At 37.0% G+C, this 24828-nt stretch overlaps 1 protein-coding gene across 6 annotated transcripts in view; it reads right to left on the bottom strand.

The window, feature by feature from the left end:
• The window catches only part of RNF180 (ring finger protein 180), a 267612-nt gene that overhangs the window by 17837 nt on the left and 224947 nt on the right, over positions 1-24828 (bottom strand). The window contains exon 7 of one of the 6 annotated variants that reach the window (XM_045061291.1): positions 18409-18563. The exons of the other annotated variants lie outside the window; for them this stretch is intronic. Coding sequence (XP_044917226.1) covers positions 18424-18563 — 140 coding nt within the window. The 3' untranslated portion in view covers positions 18409-18423. Of the gene's footprint in view, positions 1-18408; positions 18564-24828 lie in introns of those variants that run through there. 6 annotated transcript variants of the gene reach the window in all.

Genomic DNA, 24828 nt, shown 5'->3' with positions numbered 1-24828 from the left:
CCCTTAAATTGAGAACTCAGGGTTGCTGGAGGGGTATTGGATGGGGGATGGGCTATATGGATAATGGCATATAAGGAGGCATTAAGGAGGGCACTTGTTGGGATGAGCACTAGTTGTTATATGTAAGTGATGAATCCCTGGGTTCTACTCTTGAATAGAGTAGAATGTCCAACACTTTTTATCCATCAATCAAGTTAATATTTCCCCCCCCCTTCATTTTGTTAATATGGTATGTTACATTAATTTTCTTTGAATCACTGAACCATATTCCTAGGATAAATACCATTTTGTCACAGTCTGTAATTACTTTTCCAGTACTTTTTGGAGGAGTTTTGCATCTATATTTATATGAGATACTGGTCTACTCTTCTTGTGATGTCTTTACCTGGTTTTCATATTTGGGTAATGCTGGCCTCAGAATGAGATGGAAAAGTGTTCACTTCTCTTCATTTTTCCAAAACAGCTTCAGAAGGATTGATGTTACTTCTACAAATTTTGGTAGATATAACAGTAATGTCATTTGGTCCTAGACTTTTCTTTGTTGAGATGGTTTTGATTATAGCTTCAGTTTCTTTACTTGTTATAATTCCGTTGAGATTCTTCTATTAATCTTTGAGGGAGTTTGGATAATTTGTTTCTATGAATTTGTCCATTTCAAGCAAGTTATCTAATTTCCTAGCATACACTTGCTTATAAATTCTCATAATCCTTTTTATTTCTCTAAGGTTGGTAGTAATATCTCTATTTTCACTTCTGATTTAGAACCACACTTTTTTTTTTATTGATTCTCTATTGCTTTACTATTCTGTATTTCATTTACCTCCATTCTAATATTTACTGTTTGCTTCCTTCTGCTAGCTTTGGGTTTATATTGCTCTTAGTTTTCTAGTTCTTCAAGATGCCAAATTGTATTACTGATTTGAGATCTTTCATTTTTTTTTAAATGTAGTTGTATAGCTATAAATTTCCCTTTGAGTACTGCTTTTTTTTATCTTCAACTTGAGTTTTTTTTACTTTTTTTAAATTGAATATATTTGATGTACACACATGTATATAAAACGTGTAAATTTAAGATGTATAATGTGTTAATTTGATGTTTATATATTGTAATATAATTGCAGTTGTATTTAGCACCTCTATAATATTATATAATTATCTTTTTTAATGGTTGTGATAATTTTTAGATGCTTAACAGAGTTTGATGATGATGATTATTTTCCTTATGCTGTGTATTGGATTTGTATGGCTCATTTACTATTCATTGCAAGTTTGTACTTTTTTTTTTTTATATATGAAATTTATTGACAAATTGGTTTCCATACAACACCCAGTGCTCATCCCAAAAGGTGCCCTCCTCAATACCCATCACCCACCCTCTCCTCCCTCCCACCCCCCATCAACCCTCAGTTTGTTCTCAGTTTTTAACAGTCTCTTATGCTTTGGCTCTCTCCCACTCTAACCTCTTTTTTTTTTTTTTTTTCCTTCCCCTCCCCCATGGGTTCCTGTTAAGTTTCTCAGGATCCACATAAGAGTGAAACCATATGGTATCTGTCTTTCTCTGTATGGCTTATTTCACTTAGCATCACACTCTCCAGTTCCATCCACGTTGCTACAAAAGGCCATATTTCATTTTTTCTCATTGCCACGTAATATTCCATTGTGTATATAAACCACAATTTCTTTATCCATTCATCAATTGATGGACATTTAGGCTCTTTCCATAATTTGGCTATTGTTGAGAGTGCTGCTATGAACATTGGGGTACAAGTGGCCCTATGCATCAGTACTCCTATATCCCTTGGATAAATTCCTAGCAGTGCTATTGCTGGGTCATAGGGTAGGTCTATTTTTAATTTTCTGAGGAACCTCCACACTGCTTTCCAGAGCGGCTGCACCAATTTGCATTTGCAAAAATCAACTATTGGGATACATGAAAATAATAAGCTTTTGCAGAGCAAAGGAAACCATCAACAAAATAAAAAGGAAAGCTAATGAATGGGAAAGGATAAGTGCAAGTGATATATCCAGAGAGGGGTTAATATCAGCATGTATAAAAAACTGTATACAACTCAACACCAAAAATCCAAAAATTCGCTTTAAAAAGGGTGGAGGACATTAACAGATATTTTTTTCAACGAAGATACACAGGTGGCAAACACAAATTAAAAGATGCTCAGCATCACTAATCATTAGGGAAATGCAAATCAAAGCCACAATGAGTTATCACCTTACATCTATGTCAGAATAGCTAAAGACAAGAAGTAGCAAGGGTTGACAAGAATGTGTAGAAAAAGGAACCTCATGTACTATTGGTATGAATGTCAACTGTCAGAGCCACTGTTGAAAGCAGTATAGTTTCCTCAAAAAATTAAAAACTGGGAATACCATATGATCCAATAATTCAACTACTGGGTATTTAGCCAAAGAAAAGGAAAACACTAATTCAAGAAGATTCATGAATCCCTGTGTTTACAACAGCCAAGATACGGAAGCAACCCAAGTGTCTACGGATAGATGAATGAATAAAGAAGATATTGTATGTATGTATGCATGTGTGTGTGTGTGTGTGTATGGAATATAGTAATATTCATAAAAAATGAGATCTTGTGATTTGTGACAACATGAACAAACCTAGAGGGTAGTATTCTACGTGAAATAAGACAGAGAAAGACAAAAAAAACCCGTATGATTGCACTTATATGTGGAATCTAACAAATCAAATAAAAGGTAGAGAGAATAAATAGAACATAAAGAGAACAAAATGATGGTTACCAGAGGGGAAGTGGGTGGGAGGATGGGCAAAATCAGTGAAACGGTATGGGAGATACAGGCTTCCAGTTATGGATGAACAACTCTTAGGGATAAAAGATTCAACATAGAGAATATAGTCAGTGGTACTCTAATAGTGTTGTACAGTGACAGACGATAGTTACACTTGTGATAAACACAGCATAACATAGAAACTTGTGAAGTCACTATGCTGTCTACAAAAACAAACATTACATTGTTTGTCAACTATACTTCAGTTAAAAAAAAAATCAAAACCAAAAACCCCACCAAAATAAAACAGAAACAGAGAGTATAAAAGTGGTTGCACTGGGCTGAGGGGTGTGGGAAACAGAGAGAGACTGGTAAAAGGGTACAAACTTTCTGTTATAAAATGAATTAAGTCTGTAGATTTAATATATAACATGGCAATTACAGTTGCTAACACTGTATTGTGTAATTGAAATTTACTAAGAGAGTAGAACTTAAATGTTCTCATCGAAAAAAAAACCGGTGAGGTGATGGCTGCATAAATTGTTGGTGGGTTGTGAATCCTTTCACAATGTATATATTTATCAAATTATCACATTTTACCCTAAATATTTTATAGTTTTTTGTCAATAATGTCAATAATGCTGAAGAAAACAGAGCAACCTTTCTTGTTTGAATCTAGATGTAGCCTCCATGGGGTGATGTTGGGGGACATTTGGAAATATTTGAGGGCATTTCTGTTATAATAAATGTGAGGATCAACTTCTGGTCAGGTGTCCTGTTCAGTGGTGTTGACTTAGTCTTATACAGTGAGGAACTGTCCTGACCAAATGACCAATGGGAGTCCTTGTAAGAAACACTAGAGGGGTCACTCATTTGGCAATCTAACTTTTTGAAACAAAATAAGGAGTTAGGAAAATGACCCATGGGTGATTAAATTCAGAACTAAAGTTTGCTATTAAAGTTACCTTCTCAGATCACAGTTCAGACAGGGCATGATTTAAATAGCACTATCTATATTGTACAAACAATTATTATTTCTAAGCCTACAAATATAAATTAGAATTACTTGGTTATTTATGCTATGAGTTACATCATTCGGTAAATCAGTTTTATAAATACGTATGGTCACTTAAGCAAATAAAAAGGGATATATTTTCTAATTTTTGATTTACATAGAAATACTAGTTGTTAAATATTTTGAAGATCATCCTGATAGGAAATGTTTAGCAAAGTCAGACTCCATTAACTTAATGAAAACTCAATTTGGGAAAACGTTTTATCTGCTTGGGAAATTATTTTCCTTATGAGAATTAGAAAAAGCACTATTGCTTCTGATTCATCTTACCTTTTCATGGCTCTGCTAGTATTCCTGACAAATCAGTACCCATTTGACAGGAAGTCAAACCAAATTAGCTTGAAAAGCTTCATATTTGGCCACTACATGTTTGTATAAGCTCTCTTAAAAATGAACTAGTAACCTTATTATTTTTTGTTCTGTGAGAACTCTTAGGACATACCACATGAGCAATGAAGAATAAAAACCTGAAAGTGTAATACCTATTTCGGAGTGAACTCAGTTTCTAGTTATTTAATCAGTCTCTTTAAATTTATTTAGGCATATTTTGAGAAATTATCCTTAGAGTCTTTCATTTTCGCAGACCAGAAAAAGCAGCAAAAGAAAAAGCAGTCCCTGTGCCATATTATTATTTCCTCTCTTTTCTATTTTAGGGAAAAGGATATTTAAATGTAATAATGAAAAAAATGACAGAATAGAAACCAAATCTTTTTAGATTATCAGATCCTACTATAAAATCTATAATTTATAGACAAACTTGCATTGTATTCACTCTACCTATCAAGTATTTCAGCCCATCAGATATGCAGGAGAGCATATATTTTAAGTGATAACATCATACAGCAAGCACCTCTATGGTATTACCAAGATAAGAGAAATATTCACAAAACAGTACCTAAAATATCTCCATCCAACCCTGAATCATTTCAGTGCAATCCTAGAAAAGTTAAAGCATGTATGTAGAGGAGGACTTGCCTAATAAAAACTATTTCACTACCATTACAGTTGTGAAGTTTTTCAGTTTCAAATATCTCAAGCTGCTTTGGTTAATTGTAACATGAACCTGATTGTGGTAAAGGAAAAATTTGAAGTTTTAATCTGTTCAGGCATTTGAAAGTTTTCAATATCCAATTATAAATCTGAAACATTACAATGTTTTCATATTATCCTATTAATTGTAATGAGCTAATACTCTAATAACTGTTAAAATTTGTAGGTATATCTCTCATTTAATATTAACCTATTTTAGGCCATAATAAGTAAGTCCTTCTACTTCATGTGCACTGCCAAAATAAAAGACGCAGCTACAGCTCCTATGGTATAGTAAATCATGGCAGTTGTTTCACCAGCTGGCAAAAGCGATCTGGAACTTTCAAGCTTATCTTCAGATTATTCGCATACTCATCATGTCCCCAAAGGAACAAATTAGAACGTCTCTAGAAATTTTTTTTTCTCGTTCAGGAATTTGTTTTCTCATTTGAGACTACCTTGATAGCCAATTCAACCCAATTTCATCTTTTAACAAGTATATTTTTTAAACATATATATGTATATATATGTATTTTTACAGATGAACAAACGAATAGACTTAGTGCCTTGGATACAATATGGAAGCATTCAACTACTTTATGGTATCCCTAAATGCCATGGCATTTTCCTCAAAGAAATGCTCTCAACATATTGGCTAAACTCTAATTTGTGCAATTACTTGCAGATTTCTTTAATATGCACTGTAGTTTCAGTTGTTTGTATTTGCTATCAAAAACAAATGGACAGCTGCCATGGGCTATTAAACTATCACTACAATATGCCAGAGTTAATGTCATTTCAGTGTAAGACAAACACCATTCATCTCCTTTATTTATAGCACTGTATGCCATCTAATTAATCTACTCTTCATAATGTTATGAATATGTTACTGCTTGGAAGCCAGAAAATAAATAAAAGGACCTTTTTAGATATCTTTCCATTCTGAGTCCATAAGTTGGTACTGCTATATAGCTACAAGTCCTGGCAGTTTCTAGAGCAATGGACCTCAACTTTGGTGCTTTGGCTGCACATTGGATTCTCCTGGGGAGCCTTAAATATCAATATTTAAGATCCATCTCCAGAGATTCTGATTAGTCTGGGAAATGGCTAGGGCAGCAGGATTTGTTCAAGGTCATAGTGGGATATAATAGAAACTAGTACCAGAGACTGTTTTGCTTCCCAAAACAAAGCAAAACCTTAGCTCTTCTCTTCCTTCACACACAAAAAAAGTATTTTTCATCTGTCCAAGTCCGTTGACGACCTGGGGATTTTCCTAGATGAGAAGTTCTGTTTCATAATAATGGTCTTATTTTGTAGTTGGTCTATTTTAAATAGCCCAATTCCTGAAATTCTGTGTTAAGATTATGAATGCTGATGGTTAGCTCTTTTGCAAGTTCTTTTTTATTAGTATAATCAAGCTAAATGCTCACTTGACAGACTGAAATGAGTATTACTAGTTTGCAGTTTACTTTCTCCATGCAATACATGATACAAACAAAATCCCCTATAAGTTGGTATTTTATGTCATTTTGAAAAAAAAATATTTGTCTATGCAAATATAATACTCTGCAAAAAGAAAAAAAACACAAAAATTCCTTCCATAACTTCAGAATTTTTGTTAGTCTGAAATAAAGTTTATAAGGTTTCTATACACTTAAAATAACTTAAGAACCATGGAGGGCTTTTGGTCAGTAAACATGAGTAATGGTAGATAGTTACACAATCGTATATGAGGAAAAGCAAACTGTTTATAATTTGTTCTATTTTGCATCTGTCATGACAGGTGGTATGAATGTTCTTGGTTGGATGTGCCCCAATTTTACAGAGAAATTCTACTTTTCAAATCATTTATAGCTGAGCAGTGAGCATAAATTCATTAAGGAATTGTTGAGACTATAGATTCTATCTCTTCAATCCATCTTAAGCAATTAATACATTTTAAATTAATTGTATTTAATGAGCACTTTCTTGTTACTTTATTTTTCTCTAGGTTATTATGGTCCTTTTAATAAAGTTATGCTTGGAGGCTTAAGTATACACAGGCATGAAATACTCTCGTGGATAGTTATCTTTCTCATTGGAGAGACTGTCCTAAGGGTCAAGCAGCCATAAGTGTAAGTATAAGCCCTGTTTATCATGAAAAGACACAAGATAGGAAGTGGCTACACATGTCCACTTATGCTGTGCACTGCAGAACTCCAGGGAGCACCCTTCCAAAACACAACCACATAAAAGGTGCTTCTTGGGGTTCTGCAACGTGGCATTCCTGACTTCAAAGCTCTGACTGCTTTCCTAACTTAGAAGTGTGGAGGAGGTAAACTCAGGTAGATGATCCTCTATGGGGAGGTATGTGAAGATGAAGATGAGTAAGCTATGCTTTGTAAATTATATTATCTAGATTCTGGTGAATGGATCACTAGCCAAATGAGAAATACAACATGGCTTCATTAATACAATCGCCAGGCAATTTCATAAATCCGGGGCTATATAAATTGGATTAAAGAAAAATGGGCTTCTTGTTTCTTCCTCTTGTCTTCAACTTGGGATCTGGGATCTGTACACAGACTAAGATGCAGAACTAAGGCTATAGACTGATCTCTTAGGCCACTTAATCAGCCCAGATGCATGGATGAAGTAGAACTCAAAGAAGTATACCAGGTTTGTATCATAAAACCTATAAAAGTTAGAAAGAATGAGTATAGTGGATTGGTTAAAAAGGTCCTCCTTGGGTTCTGAGATAGAATGCAAGGGCACCCATTATATTTGAGTGCAGGAAGCAGAAGTGGAAGGAAAATAGAATATGCCCATCCAAGGCAATGACTGTGAGACCTGGGCCACTGATAACATATGGCTTAGTGATAGTCCATTCCCAGTGTCTTTTTTTTTTTTTTAACATTTATTTATTTTTGAGAGATAGAGAGGGAGGGAGGGAGAGAGAGACGGTGGGGGAGGGAAAGGGAAGGAGGGGCAGGGGCAGAGAGAGGGAGACACAGAATCCAAAGCAGGCTCCAGGCTCTGAGCTGTCAGTACAGACCCCGACGAGGGGCTCTAACCCACAAGCCGCGAGACCATGACCTGAGCCACCCAGGCTCCTCCCACAGTGTCTTTTTTATTGTTTTTTAAAGCTTCCATTTTCTACTGAAAATGTCTACTTTTTTTTTTTTTTTTTTTGAGAGAGCGAGCATGCATGTGTGAGTGGGGGAGGAGCAAAAGGAGAGGCAGGGAGAGAATCTCAAACAGGCTCCACACTCAGCTCAGAGCCTGACATGGTGCTCAATCGCATGACTGTGAGATCATGACCTGAGCTAAAAACAAGAGTGGCACACTTAACTGATTGAGCCACCCAGGCCCATTGGTTTAAAAGTCCTAGTCTGCTAATTCCAACATTAGATCATTGGGGATCTACTCCTTTTTTCTTGCTTCCTCTCTTGATCATTGGTCACAGTTTCCTAACCTTTGCATGTCTCATAATTCTTTTCTTTTTTTTTCATAATTCTTTTTGTATAAATGATTCATGGAGACTGAAGTAGATAGAGTTTCCATCCCAAGAGGAATGCCTGACTCTCTTGTCAGGCAGATAGGGTGAGGGGCTGATCACTGGAACCCAATACTAATAAGCTGGAGTGGAGGTGAAGTTAGGTTGCAGCTTTCACATATAGTCTCCCTCTGATTTCGAATGGCTTAAGGGCAAGGCCTATCCTACTTTTTTTTTTGCATGCTGAGTCCTTTAATGGGACTTTATCTCCTAAGCCCCACGATTACAGGAGATTTGTACTTTTTTTTTTCAGGTCACTCCTCCGTAAGCATGGTCCTCTGGTATTTTAGTTGAGTTCAGTAGGTCTCCATCTCTGCTAACCTGAAAGGTCTGCTTTTCAGAGGTTGTAAATGGAACTCTTTAGACTTTTTCCCTAAAATGTTTAAAATAAGGGAAGTGTCAGACTTCTGGGGAAGATGGTGGAGTAGGAGGAGCCTAAGCTCACCTCATCGCACAAATACAACTAAAAATAACACCTCAGGGTAAATAATCCAGAAAATGGCAGAAGAGACTCTCCACATTTAAACATAGAAACGAGGCCACATCAAAGAGGGTAGGAAAGGTGGAGGTATGGGGGAAAGCTAAACAGACCTGTGGGACTATCTGTGGGAGGGTGGGATGCTGCAGGTCCAGAGTGGGGAAAGAAACGGACCTTCACACCAGACACCCCAGATACAGGGAACTTGCATGAGGAAGGCAAATCTCCCCAACATCTGCATCTGAAAGCCAGAGGGGCATAATTTCATGAGTTCTTACAATCATTGGGGCTTAAGTCCTGGGACTTTAAAAATCAGTGGGCTCAGCTCTTGGAGAGCTGGGAGGGGTAGAGGAAAAGGAGTCCTCACTCCTAAAGAGACAGCAAAACAAACAGCCCCACTGAGATACAGCATAGAAGCAGCAGTTTTGAAAACCCATGGGCTATATGGGAGGGAGGTGTGTTTACTAACCTCAGAGCATGTATGGAAGGGGCAGGGATCTTTGGGAGACTTCTCCAACAACAAAAGACCTGGCGGGTGCTCTTTACCTCCCTGCAGCCTCGATACACTGACACCTGCGGGAACTGGCACAGTGCAAACACTGTCCACGTAGCTTACTAACTACCAGAGTGGACTGCCCCTGTGCATGTCTGCAGATCTACCCCTCCAACCCAGGTGGCCTCAGCAGGAGATCTGTGCAGCTGCAGGTGCCCTCTCCTAGTGGACCCTGTTGGCAATGTGTGCCCTGCCCCCACACTCTCCTGCACACTCGCCCCCTCCCGCCTTGCCACTTTAGGAGTCTACTAAAGCTACTCCAAGTCCCCTCCCACAGCAGACCCACACAAACCCTGCTAACACCACAGGCCCTATCCTTATGGTCTCCTGTGGACCTGACCCCTTCAATACTTCCTTGGCCAGAGCCCACCCAAAGCAGTGCTACAAACCTGGCAGTGTGCCAGTAGCTCTGACAGAAGCCAGCACCGCTCCAAAGTGACTCCTGCCTCGGGGAGTGGGGGAGACAGGCACATGCACCAGTTTAACTGCGGCCCCAGCAGAAGGCTGGGGACATCTGGTCAGACTGCAGGCCCCACCAACACAGGGAAAGCACTCTGTAGTTAGTTGCTACCAGCTCTCTGACAAATGCCTGGGCTGACGCAACCCAAGCCCAGTGTGGCCCAAGACAGTCCCACTAACAACACAGGGACCAGACACTGCCCACAACAGGCATAGAGAGCCATTGCAGACCAAAGCCACAATACTAGGACACACAGAACACAGACAGGAGACACCCTTGAAGCACCAGGTTGTGGTGAACAGGGCACATGGCACAGCAGGGCACTCCAGGACCTCTTCTTCATAAGCTCAATACTTTCAACAGCAAGAGATGTAGCGGACTTTCCTAACACACAGAACACACATACAGAGAATTAGACAAATAAGAAGACAGAGGAATGTATCTCAGATGAGAGAACAGGATAAAACCATAGCAACAGAGCTAAATAAAACAGTGATAAGTAATATACTCAACTGGGAATTTAAAACAGTTGTCAGTAAGATACTTGGACTTGAGAAAAATGTGGAGGATATCAATGAGATAGAAGACATAATAAAGACATAGAAGACATAAAAAAGAACTAGAGATGAGAACTCAATAACTGAAATTTAAAATACACTGGATGGAATAAATAGATTAGAGGAACCAAAGAATGGCTAAGTGACCTGGAGAAGACAGTAAAGGAAAGCAATCAAGCTGACAGGTGAGAGAAAAAAAAAACAGTAAGTTAAGGAACTCAGTGAAACTATCAAGCATAATAACATTCACATTCTATAGAGATTTCTCGAGGAGAAGAGAGAGAAAAGGGGTCAGAAAACTTATTTGAAGAAATAATAGGTAAAAACATGTCAAATCTGGAGAAAGAACATAAATCCAGATCCCACAGGCACAGAGCGCTCTCAACAAAATCAACCCAAGGAGTTCCACACCAAGACATATAGTAATTGAAATGGCAAAAAGTAGTGATAAAGAGATTTTTAAAAAGAACAAGAGACAACTAGTGACTTTTTCAGCAAGAACTCTGCAGGTCAGAAGGGAATGACATGATATATTCAGAATGCTGCAAGAAAAAAACCCTGAAACCAAGAATATTCTATCTACCAAGACTATAATTCAGAATAGGAGGTGAGAGAAAGAATTTCCCAAACAAAAGTTAAGACAATTCACCACCACTAAATCAGCCCTACAAGAACTATTAAAGGGGATTCTTTGAGTAGAGAGGAAAGACCATAAGAAGGAATAAGAAGGGTACGAGGAAGAAAAACCGTAAAATTAGGGGTACTTACAAAAATCAGTCAAGGAATTCACAAAATAAAAAGATGTAAAGTATGACACTATATACCTAGAACGTGGGAGAAAAGTCAGAATGGGTTCAAACTTAAGTGACCATCAACTTAATATTGACTGCTATATGTATATTATATACAAACCTAATGGTAACCATAAAAGAAAAACCAGTAACAGATATGCAAAAAATAAAAAGGAATCAGGTATTTCACTAAGGAAAGCCCACAAACCATGAGAGAAGAGAGTAACAGACATATATATGGAGACAAATCAAAATGAAAACACAGTGGTCCAAAGTCTTTGGGTTTCAGCAAATGGTGTCCTAAGAGAGATGTTTATAGCAATACAGGTCTACCTCAAAAATAGTACAGAGGATACAAACCATATGATCAGTTTAACAGATGCAGAAAAAGGATCTGACAAATTACAACATCCATTCATGATAAAAAACCTTAACAAAGTAGGTTTTGAGGGAACATACCTCATCCTAATAAAGGCCATATATGAAAAACCCACAGCTAACATCATACTCAATGGTAAAAACTGAGAACTTTTCTCTTACAATCAGGAGCAAGACAAGGATTTCCACTCCAAACACTTTTATTCATCATAGTACTTGGAATGGGAAAAAGACCATCTCTTCAACAAATGGTATTGGGAAAAATGGACAACTATATCCAAAAGAATGAAACTGGACCACTTTCTTACATCATACCCAAAAACAAATTCCAAATGGATTGAAGACCTAAATGTGAGACCTCAATCCATAAAAATGCTATAAAAGAGCACAGGCAGTAATTTCTCTGTCATTGGCCATAGCAACATTTTTCTGAATATGTCTCCTGAGGCAAGGGAAACAAAAGCAAAATACACTATTGGGATTACATCAAAATAAAAAGCTTCTGCACAGAAAGCAAACTGTCAACAAAACTAAAAGAAAACCTACTGAATGGGATAACCTCTATGCAAATGACATATCTGATAAAGGATTAGTATCCAAAATATATAAAAAAACTGATACAACTCAACATCCCCAGACCAAACAATCTAATTTAAAAATGGGCAGAAATCATGAAGAGACATTTCTTCATAGAAGACATACAGATGGCTAAAAGATACATGAAGAGATGCTTAACATCACTCATCATTAGGGAAATGCAAATCAAAACCACAAGGAGATACCACCTCACACTTCTCAGAATGGCTAAAATAAAAAAACAAAGCAACAACAAGTGCTGGCAAGAATGTGGAGAAAAAGGAACCCGTGTGCACTGTTGGTGGAAATGCAAATTTGGTGCAGACACTGTGGAACACAGTATGGAGGTTCTTCAAAAATTTAAAACTAGGATTACAATTTGATCCAGTAATTCCACTACCAGGTATTTACCCAAAGAATATAAAAACACTCATTTGAAAAAATATATATGCATCTGTATACTTACTGCAGAATTATTTACAATATCTTAATTATGGAAGCAACTCAAGTGTCTATGGAAAGATGAATGGATAAAGATGCAGTATACATATACAGTGGAATATTACTCAGCCATTAAAGGGAATGAAATCTTGCCATTTACAATAATGTGCAAAGAGCTAGAGAGTATAATGCTCAGTGAAACAAGTCAGTCAGAGAAAGACAAATACCATATGATTTCACTCATGTGGAATTTAAGAAAGAAGAATGAACAAAGAAAAAAAAGACAAGCGAAAAAACCCAGACTCCAAACTATGAGGAACTGACGGTTACCAGAGGGGAGGTAGAAGGGGGTGGATGAAATAGGTAAAGGGGATCAAGAGTAGGGCATGTATTGTGACGAGCACTGTACGGTACTGAAGAATTACTATACTGTGCACCTGAAACTAATATAACACTTACGTTAACTAGGCTGGAATTACAACTAAAATAAAATCAATACAATACAATACAATACAATACAATACAATACAATACAATACAATACAATACAATACAATACAATAAGGGAAATGTCTTAAAGAGAATTCTTATTATGGATTTGTTGCAGATCCCTTTCTATATTATGACTCGATTGTTAAACTCTAAAACTGCAGGAAATTGCTTTTTGGGGCCAACGACTTTGTCTCTAGTACTGCCACAGCTCTTAGCAAATGGATCATGGGGAAAACTGGCCATATGTTGGACTCTTCTTCCATTCTGACATGTCAGTCCATATGGTTATCAAAACCTCTGCTCATTTCTCTTACTCCTAGTAGAGTCCTCCTCTGCCTATGGCAAGACTGATGCTGAGGTAATTCCCAGACTTAGGAAATATTCCCAGTCATGCAAATAGCTGGCAATATTAGCTTTCTTGGGGGACTTTGTCCACAGTGGAATTTTAATTCTGTTTGCTTTCTTAAATTCCATAGCTCTCTGATTTATTAATATGATTTTTGTAATTTATCATTCCTCCCCCCCAAGATGCTGTCAGTGAAGCTGATTCTTCCCATCATTTATTATTTTTTACTATACCTTCTTATATCTTCTGTATCCTAGAAGAAGAAATCTCCACTGCTGTTATTACCAGAAATAATAAACTTGACTTGTATCTATTCCTGCTATTTTTCAGGGTTCTACGGCTGTTTTCTCATTGTTGTGGTCTGAATCTGGTCCCACATACCCCTCTAATCTGGTCTTCTCATCTGTCACATCCATTTTTTTGCTTATGATCAAATGAGATTGCTATTCTTCCAGTGCTGAACCAAGAGAGAATAACCCTGCATCCCCTTTTGTCACTGTATCTCAAATATGTGACAGGTCTATAAAACAGTAGAGGTTTACTAAGATTTTTCACACTTTCTGATCATTTGGGATAAAAGGTGTAATAAAACACAAACAATAACCTGCAGCCACTGCACTGACCCAGAATCATCCTCAGAGTACCTTTAAGTTCTCTGCCTACCTCTGTCGTCACTCATAAGACTATGCCACACACGGTGATCATAGGATAGGCTAAAGTGATCACTAGGTATCTCAGTGATGGATTAAGTTTTCCATTACCACTCTTAAGGTCCACCTCCTTAATCTTCATTTTTTATTCCAAAATCGACCACAGATTCCCAGGATGATTCACAGTCAATACATATATTGCCCATTGCCCCAACAAAGCAGTCATCCAGTGGTCAAACACTGTAACACTTCACATTGCTGAAATCTTTTTTTATAATTAAATAACACCATTTATTGGACATTGACAATCCAGTTTGAATTTGGCTGTGCTAAGTTCCTTTACTTCCTCTCTAGCTTAATCAGAGGTTCAAAAAATCTAGTGTCCATCCAGTACCAGAACCATCTTACTTCATGTTTCAGCAGTTTAACTTCTTGTCATATATTCTGCATGGTAGTTATGGAATGCATTGGTATTAGGGAAAGCATTTAAAATTGTCAGATCAGGGCCAAGGTTAGGTGCAGCAACCACCATTTGTCTCTAGTGCTAATTTCAGATGTCCTGTGATCTTTGGGGGTAGGTTTTAACTGTTTGTGAATATGTATACATTAATGTTATATATCCAAGTGTTTGTAAATGAAGGTAGTATTGTCTGCCAACATCCAACTTCACAGGGAATTAAAGCAAGTTCTGTATATGCAAAATGATGAACAGGATGAAATTTGTGTGTGTGCATGTGAGAGAGGTGAGACAGAGTGAGAGAATGAAAGTGCTGGTAGTTTTCAAAATAAGAACTATGAAATGGTGATGTTTGAACAAAATGTACAATTTGTATTTTAATTAATTTGGATTGTTAATTTAATATAGAAGTAAAAGATGTTCTAATTTTGATTTCAATGCCAAAGTGAACTATTTTGCCTTACATAGAGACCATGGATTCATTAACCCAACAGCAGAATAATACTGGGCCACGTGAAAAGGATGGAAATATTCTAAATAATCATGAGTGAGCACTTTACATCTCTTATCAAGTAGTAGTTTTACTTGTGATTCTATCGATCTTAGTTCCTTCCCCTGAAAACACTACTACCTCTAGATACTTCATCCTCAGTTTATTTTATTAGTATCTAGTTTCCAAAGGGCATAGTTTCCAGTTCTGTTACTATCTCTGAAACAAGCAACTAGGACCTAGAAACCAGGTTCCATGAGGAAGTTGAAGGAATGTGAATATTTCATGTGTGGAATGAAGACTAGCAAACAACATCAAATGTGTCTTTGTATAGTTAAAGAACAGTTCCATGAAGAAAGATTAAGACAGACCTGAACCAATAAAAGAAAACTGTGAGAAAGCAGATTTTATTCAACAAAGGGATTTGTCTGATAGAGTTGGTAAAATGTACAAACTTCCTTTGACAGGTAGTGAGCTCCCTATCACTGCCTATGAGAAGCAAAGTACAGAAGTCATCTCTGAGTGTGACTGTTGAGGTCATTTTGTACTGGCTGGAGCAGTTACATTATGTATCCTCTCTAACTCCTTATAATCTATAATTTACATTTTAATGGGAATGTATATAGCTAGTTATTTTTAAAGTAGTTTACGATACTGTCAGGCTTTGACACTTTGCTGGCTTCTGAAATAAATTTTAAACTCGTAAGTAAATCTACAGCAAAAACAGGGTCTGATTCTGCCACTGGAAAATAAACAGAAAGGAAAAGATACTTTGGATGTAAGATCTTTCAAAAAATTACCTTGTGAATAAAATTATTCCAGTTTCAGAGGAAATGTAAAGGTTAGTGCACTTTCTGCTAAAAGGCAGCACCAAGTCTGTAGCCTATTTTAAAATTTCTCTGACTTAACTCCAACTTTCTGAGAAAGAAGATTTCTGGGTTATATTCAAACTCCTGCTGCTGGAGCATGTATTGTTTTGTTTTCTATTAGAGATAAGCATTCTTTTCCATGTGGATATTCCTTCATTTATATTGAGCATGTGTAGACTTGCAGAATTATTCTAACACCATCGGATAAAATTATGACCAAATAAAACAATTCCCCAGGCTTTTACAAGAAATGGATGAATTTGTCATAAATAGATCCCCAGGCTTTTACAAGAAATGGATGAATTTGTCATAAAGAGATCTCAGACACCTGAATTTCAGCTCCATGTTTTTATTACTGCCAGAGAGATTAAGACATAGAGTTTTATCTCATGACTTTTTTTTTTTTTTCCATTTCTTTGACTTGAGTATACCAAGAAAAAAATGAGCGTGGAAATTTTGTTTTTTGGCAAAAGATCTTGGTAAAACCTCTTAGCTAGTTAGCATTACATGTATATTTATGCAAAAGTGGTTTCTTAGGGAACCAGGCAACATGGCATGGCTGGAAATCATGCCAACCGGATAAGATAAACTGAGGATGCAATGCATGCAAATGGTAGACACTTCAGCTAAGAGAACAATGAGTGACAGTCATCACTACAACCAGTACCTGACAGCAGATATAAAGTGCTAGCTTTATATTATCTAGAATACTTCCATTCCTTTCCACGTTACCCATTTTATGTATACATGTATAAAATATGACATGTAAGAAAAAAAACATTTAAAACATGTTAGCTTAACTTATCAATATTTCCAAGACACTACTTGATAGGGTAAAAAGGAATGGGTCTACTCTATTAAGTGTGAGTTAACGATATGGCTGAATGAATTCAGTAAGAGTTTATATGAACTTTATTGATTAGTAAATCTAAAATTATGTTAAAATGTTTTATTTTTGTGGAAACAACACGAATTCTGTGGATCCAGAGGCATCTTTGGGAATGTGTATTCTTTCACATAAGATCCCTCTCCCACCTTACTTCCTCTTACTGATCTCAGAAAACTAGGCTCAAGAGTCTTAGGGAAACCATTAACATGGCAAGGATGGCATGGTACATTGAGGAGGGTGGTATAACTATGGGAATCACAGACCCCAATTTTCAAATATGATCCTAATGTATAGGATCACTGAGAAGGAAATTTGTGGCCTTAAACAATAATTCTTAAAAAGTAAAAAGGATAGGTGGGTGGCTCAGTTGATTTAAGCATCTGACTCAGCCCAAGTCATGATCTCATGGTTCGTGGGTTCAAGCCCTGCATCAGGCTGTGTGCTGACAGCTCAGAGCCTGGAACCTGCTTCGGGTTATGTGTCTCCCTCCCTCTCTGCCCCTCCTGCTCGTTCTCTCTCTCTCTCTCTCTCTCTCTCTCTCTCTCTCTCTTAAAAATAAACATTAAAAAAATTTTAAAGTAAAAAGGATACAAATTAATGACCTAAAAAGCCACCTTAATATGTCATAAAAAGGATAGAATAAATCCAAAGAGAGCAGCAATAAGGATGTAATAAAGAGCAAAGATTAATGAAGGGGAAAGTAAAGATACAATAGAGTCAATTTTTAAAATTTGTTGTTTAAAAAGAATAATAAAATTTGAAAATTATCTGGCAAGATTGGGAAAAAAAAAAAAAAGAAAAAAAAAACCCAGGGCATGAGCAAATAATAATAATACAAAGAAAACAACTTTAGATATAGGAGAGATGAAAAGATATAAATAACTTTTTGTTAACAAATGTTAAAACAAAAAATGGACAAATTTCTGTCAAAAAGATAAATTACATAAAATGACTCAAGAAGAAATTGACAAACTTTTTTCAATATTTATTTTTGAGAGAGAGAAAGACAGAGTACAAGTGGGGGAGGGGCAGAGAGAGAGAAAGGAAGAGAGACAGAATCCCAAGCAGGCTGCACCCTGTCTGCACAGAGCCAGATGTGAGACTCCAACACACAAACCGTGAGATCATGACGTGAGCTGAAGTCGGACGCTTAACCGACTGAGCCAACCAGGCGCCCTGACAAACATATTTTGAAAATGGAAACAGAGACAATCTTACTCATAAATATAGATGTAAAAATCTCAGGCCAAAATCTTAGCAAACCAAGTCTAGCAGTGCACAAAAATGATCATATTGCGTTACCCCAGGAATACACCAGCAGCTTCACATTAGAAAACCTATTAAAATCTATTAATGTAATCCAATGCACTAACAGATTGATGAAGTGAAGCCATTATAATCATTTCAAGAAATGCTGAAAAAATCACAAAATTAAAAATCTATTCAAGACAAAATTATTAGCAAATTCGGAACAGATGGTAAATTTCTTAAAACCTAATATAGAATATCCACCAAAAACAAAGAGCAACATTCTATTTACTGGTAAATATTAAAAGTGCATATTTTAACATCAGAAATGCTGCTATCACTTTTCCTATTAAAAACCAAACAGAGGTCCTAGCTCAGAAAGTATGGAAAGATAAAAGAGAAAAAAGTGTATTAGACTGAAAGATACAAAATTGTCTTTATTTACAGATAAGACAGATATGATTGTCTTCACTGAAAGCTCTCCAAACCCTGTAATGAGAGTGAACATAATTTAGGAAGGTTGTTAAATATGAAGTCAATATCCCACACAATTGCATTTTTATACAACAATAATTATGGAATAATTTTTAAAAACCCAGCACCACTGTGTAATATTCAGAAAAGTGAGATATTATTTAAAGAAAGATAGAACACTCTGTAACACAATGTAAGAGGTGGATTCTATATAAAGACCTAAATGAGGAGGTAAAACTATAAAGTTAATATATATATATAAAAAAAAAAAAACCTTAAGAGGAAACATTTGTGATGTGGGAACTTCAAAACACAGTAAGACAAAAGTAGGGTGGTTTTAATTGCATCAAAGTATTTCTTTCAATAAAGGACAACATAAATAATACACAGATAATAAAATGGGATAAAAATCTGTAATGTCTAAAGTTGATCAGGGATTAATACCTAGAATATGCAAGAAATTTGGGAAAAATGATAAAGGCAAAAACCCCCTTGAAAAAATGAGCAAAGCATTTTAAAAACAAGCATCCAAAAGACTAACAAGCATTTGAAGTGATTTCAACTTATCAGAGATCAGATAAACAAAAATTAAAATAATGAGGGTTCCTAAGTTTTACTCTGCTAACATTTGTCATTTTCCAGAGTTCTAATTTTTCCCGACCCTCACACACTGTTAACAGATATCTATGTTGGTCACTTGGGAGAACTGTTGGCACTATTTACTCTAGTTAGGTGTATTTATATTCTATGATGCAGATATTCTGCTCCTAATTCTACATACTAAATAAATATTCACATGGTTCACATTAGGATATTCATTAAAGTTATATGCAGTGGCAGGGAGTAGAAAGTATTCTGTATTCCAGTCAGTGAATAGATAAAATGTAGACACACACCTTAGGAGAGCATGAATTAGAACCCATGGATTAGAGGTACACATAGCCACGGGGATGGGTCTAAAAGCTTGGTATAAAAAAAGAAAATAGAATGCAATATATAATACCATCTCCATTAATTAAAATATATGAACAAAAATAACATAACATTATATAAGAATACAAACAAAAAGGTAAACCAAACTTAATGGGAAGTAGAATATGGGGATAAAAGGAAACCAATGAATGTGGTCTAATGATGACGGTATGCTGTTAATTAAGAAGTACAACTGGTCCAACTCTGCACTCAAGGTTCAGAAAAGGAGAAGACAACAACACAGCAAGTACATAGAAATAAATCTAACCAAAAGATGTCTAAGACATTTGTAAAGAAAATTATAAAGTTTTATCATGTGGTATTCAAGATTTAGAAGATCTAAATAAAAGAAGATCACAAACTAGTTGGTAGACAGGGAGAGCTGTTTATTGCTATAAGATGTCAATTCTTTACAAATTGACCCATACATTGAATAAGACATCTCTCCTTCAATCCAATGTAATTTTACATAGAACTTGGCAAGATAATTCTAAAATTCAAAGAGCCAAAAAAAAAAAAAAAAACAACCAAACAAACCAAAAAACAAAAAAACCCAAAAAACAAGACAAAACAAAACCCCACAAAAAGCCCACACAAAAAACAAGACACTCTTCCAGCATAACAAGTTTGAAAGGGGACATCAGGACTTACTATAAAGCTTTAGTAACTAACACAGTACAGTATTGAGGTTTTGGAAAAATGGTGGAGAAAGAATCCTGAGCTCAGGGGTGCCTGCGTGGCTCAGTTGGTTAAGCGTCCAGCTTCAGCTCAGGTCATGATCTCACGGTTTATGGGTTCAAGCCCTGCATCAGGCTCTGTGCTGACACCTCAGAGGCTGGAGCCTGCTTCAGATTCAGGGTCTCCTTCTCTCTCTTTGCCCCTCCCCCACTAGTGCTCTCTGTCTTTCAAAAAAAAAAAAAAAAAAAAGAATCCTGAGCTCACCTTGTTCCATGGACATAATGAGATAACAACTGCATCTGTGCAGCTAACCCTGAAAACAACCTGAGGACTAGCAGAATAGACCTTCCAGAACTAAACCTAGAAAGATGGTCACACTGAAAAGGATAGGAGGGGGGGACATTGTTGGGAACTAAAGTCCCTGCATGACCAGCCACACATGGAAGGGACATCACAAGCATAGAGAAATAAGAGGATCAGACCCCATGCCAGGCAACCTAGGCACTGGGGTCCTGCACTGGGAAGATGACTCCCTATAATGTTTAGTTTTAAAAACTAGCAGGGCTTAAATATGGCAGCTTTAAAAATCAGTGTGGGCTTAACTCTCCCAGAGAGCCAGAGGGTGATAGAAAACTGAGTCCCCACCCTTAAAGGGCCAGCAAACTAAATCATTTACCCTGAGACACAGCACAGAAGCAGCAGTTTGAAAAGTGCTTGGGGTATACATGAAGAAGTTTTATTGACTAATCTTAGAATGTGTGCCAGAGGGGCAGGGATCTGTAGATTTGTCAGGGAACAGAAGTACTGGTGGTCACCATTTCTCTTCCTCTCCACCAGCCTAGATAGGTGGAACACCAGTGGTTATATTCTTGAACTACCTTGATGGCACTGTGTGCCCTGACGTAGCGTTCCCCTGCCAACCTGTCCAATCCAACTCATCTGCCTTGGCAGGCATTCGCCCAAAGCAGCTCCAGCCCTAACACATCCTGCAGGCGGCCCCTGCCAAAATGGTGCCACTCCGAAAGGCATCCTGCCCTGGAAAGGGAGGGAGATAACCCCATACGCCACTATGCCTGCACTGTCTGCCACTGGGCCTCTTAGCTGGCTCTACAGGGAACAAACCCTGCCCTCCAGTAGGCCTGCAGCTATGGCAGAGAGGCTAACCGTAGATGGCTAGGCTGTGTGCTAACCGACCTCCCAATAAGCTCCCTGTTCGGCACATGGGCCTCTCAACCACTCAAGGAGCAAACCCTGCCCAGTGTGCCTACAGCAAGCAAAGCTGGTCGTTGCGGCTGGCTGAAGATAATCAAGGCTCAGACATATGCAGCCCACACAATAGACACTCCTGGAGTGCCTGGCTGTGGTGACCAGGGGGAATTGCATTATAGGGCATCATGGAACCTCTTCCACACAAGGCCACTACTTTCCATATCATGAGACAGGTGAACTACCTAATACACAGAAACAAACATAGAGAGTGAGACAAAAGGAGACAGAAGAATATATCCCAAATGAAAGAACAATAAATAAAATCACAGTAAAAGAGCTAAATTAATCAGAGATAAGCAGTACTTCTGATTAAGAATTAAAAGTAATGGTCACACATTAACAGACATTTCTGCAAAGAAGACATAAAGATGGCTAAAAGAAACCTGAAAAGATGCTCAATATCACTCATCATCAAGGAAAGGTAAAATAAAACTACAATGAGATATCACCTCACACCTGTAAGAAAGGCAAAAACCAAAAACTTAAGGAAAAAATAATGGTAAGGATATGGAGAGAAAGGAACCTTTTGTACTGTTGGTGGGAAGGCCAACTGGTGCTGCTACTGTGCAAAACAGCATGGAGGTTCCTCAGAAAGTTAGAAACAGAACTCCCCTATGATCCAGTAATTGAACTACTGGGTATCAACCCCCAAAATACAAAAACACTAATTCAAAGGAATACATGCACCCCTATGTTTATGGCATTATTATTTACAATGGCCAAATTAGGGAAGCAGCCCAAAAGTCCATCGACAGATGAATGAAGAAGATGTGGTTGGTATATATATACAATGGAATATTATTCAGCCATAAAAAAAGAATTAAAGCTTGCCATTTGCGACAACATGGATGCAGTTAGAGAGTATAATGCTAAGTGAAATAAGTCAGAGAAAGACAAATACCATATGATTTCACTCATACGTAGAATTTAGGAAACAAATGAGCAAAAGCAAAAAAACAGAAGATAGAGACAAACAAGAAACAGACTCTTAACTGTAGAGAACTGATGGTTACTAGACGGAATGTGGGTGGGGGATGGGTGAAATGGGGGATGGGTATTAAGGGGGGTACTTATTGAGATGAGCACTTGGGTGACATAGGGAATTGCTGAATCACTATATTGTACACATGCACCTCATATAACACTGTATGTTAACTACACTGGAATTAAAATAAAATAATAAAAAAATTAATGGTCTTAAAGATACTCATTGGACTTGAGACACAAGTGGATGAAATCATTGAGAAATTATACAGAGACAGACAATATTAAAAACACCAGTCAGAGCTGATGAGTTCAATAATGAATTCAATAAAATACATACTAGAGGCCATCAACAGCAGATTAGTTAATGCAGAAGAATGGATCACCAATCTGGAAGACTGGGTACTGGAAAGCAATGAAGCTGACTGGCAGAAAGAGGGAGAACAGATTAAAGAAACTGTGACCTTATCAAGAATAAAAACATTTGCACTACAGAGATCCCAGAAGGAGAAGAGAGAGAGAAAGAGGAATAAGAAAAAAAATACCTGAGAATTTCTCAACCGATATCCCAGTCCAGAAAGCACAGAGCCCCTAACAAGATGAACCACAAGGTCTACACCAAGACACATTAATAAAAATGGCAAAAAGTGATGATTAAGAGAGAATTTTAAAAGCAATAAGAGAAAAGAAAACAGTTCTATACAAGGGACACCCCATAAGGCTATCATCTGATTTTTTAGCAAAAACTTTACAAGCCAAAAGAGAATAGCATGATGTATTTAAAGTGGCAAAGGAAAAAGACAACCAAGAGCAGAATTGTCAAATCAATAGGTTATACACCTGAAACTAACATAACATTGTATTTCAATTATACTTAATAAAAAGTATGGTTTTGGCCAAGAATTAGACAAAAAGACCAACAGAACCTAATAAAGACCTCAGAAATAGACCCACATACGTGGAAATTTAATATATGACAGACTAGCAATGTGCATCAGTGGGGAAATGATGAATTATTTTCAACAAATGGTAGCTAAAGTAAATAGGAAAAAAGGCCAAAGTTATTGAATCCCTATCTACAATATAGCAAAACAAACAAACAAAAACCCTCACAAAACTTAGAAAACAACAATACAAGTCAATTCCAAATACCTTTAGACTATTTGAAAAATATACAGGAAGATACCTGTATGACACTGGGGATACAGAAGAATTTCATAAGGCAGATAATACAGACTGGAAAGATGATGAAGCAAATGCGAAGCCACAATTTACTAAAGAGATCATAATGAGAACATACAAACCACAACTGGGAAATGATAGCTGCTATTCATATTATTAAGAGAAAAAGGAGTCTGCTCTGAAAATATTTTAAAACTTTCAAAAATTAACAGGAAAAATACCATCAATAGGAAAATGGACAAAATTTATATAGGATTTCACAGGTGAAAAAACTCAATTGCCAATATGCATATAAAGCTATGTTTATTCCCCATTAGTAATCAGGAAATTGAAATTAGAACCCCAATGAGATACCATTTTATACCTATCAGACTGGTAAAATCTCAAGGACTGAAAACACCGAATGTGGGAGACAAAGGTGATGATAAATCAGTATCGGCATTTAGGAAAATGATTTGGTTTAGGTAATCAAGGTAAAAATGTGCTTTTTTTTACGACCCAGAAGTATTCTACCCACATTTATTCTAGAGGAACTCTCATGCTCCAGTAGACAAGAAAAGAAAGTTTATAGCAGCTGTTTATAATAAAGAACTGGCTAACCCTATTGTTGATCAACAGGAAAATGGATAGATTGTGCCACATTCATATAATGGACTGAAATGTATGGATCCAAGAAATATAATGCTGAGTGACAAAGCAAATGTAGAGGAATTTATATATACTGTTACCACTACAAAGTTAAAAAAACAAGCAAAAGTAAATAGCATTGATTAAATATACATGTGTGTACTTGTATAAAGAAATAATGCAAAATTCAGAGGAACACGAAGTAAACAAAAAGGACAGAAGGTGATTCAGGAATACAGACAAATAAGGAGTCTGGTTTATGATTAAAATCCTATGAATGGTTTTTCAGGCCTGACCATAAGCAAACACAGAAGCTTTACCTGACAGACCTTACAGGACAAACTGCCCTTATGTCTCCCTGGCCAGTGATGCTCTTTTACATATTTACATCCCTGGGCCCAACACCGGCATTCCTAGGTTCTTTCTATGAGGCCTTGGGCAGAAGGCTTGTTCAGGTGCCTCTAATGGGACCCCTTTAAAAGGGGTAGAACAGGGAAACTGGAAGACACTTCGCCCCCCCACCCCCTTAAGTAGCACCCAGTGCTTTTCCGCTTTTAGCTGACTGCCA

The sequence above is a fragment of the Felis catus genome, chromosome A1 (assembly GCF_018350175.1).
Source record: "Felis catus isolate Fca126 chromosome A1, F.catus_Fca126_mat1.0, whole genome shotgun sequence".
Lineage (NCBI taxonomy): Eukaryota > Metazoa > Chordata > Mammalia > Carnivora > Felidae > Felis > Felis catus.
The sequence above is the reverse complement of the archived record's forward strand: the minus strand, read 5'-3'. Positions and strand labels throughout refer to the sequence as shown.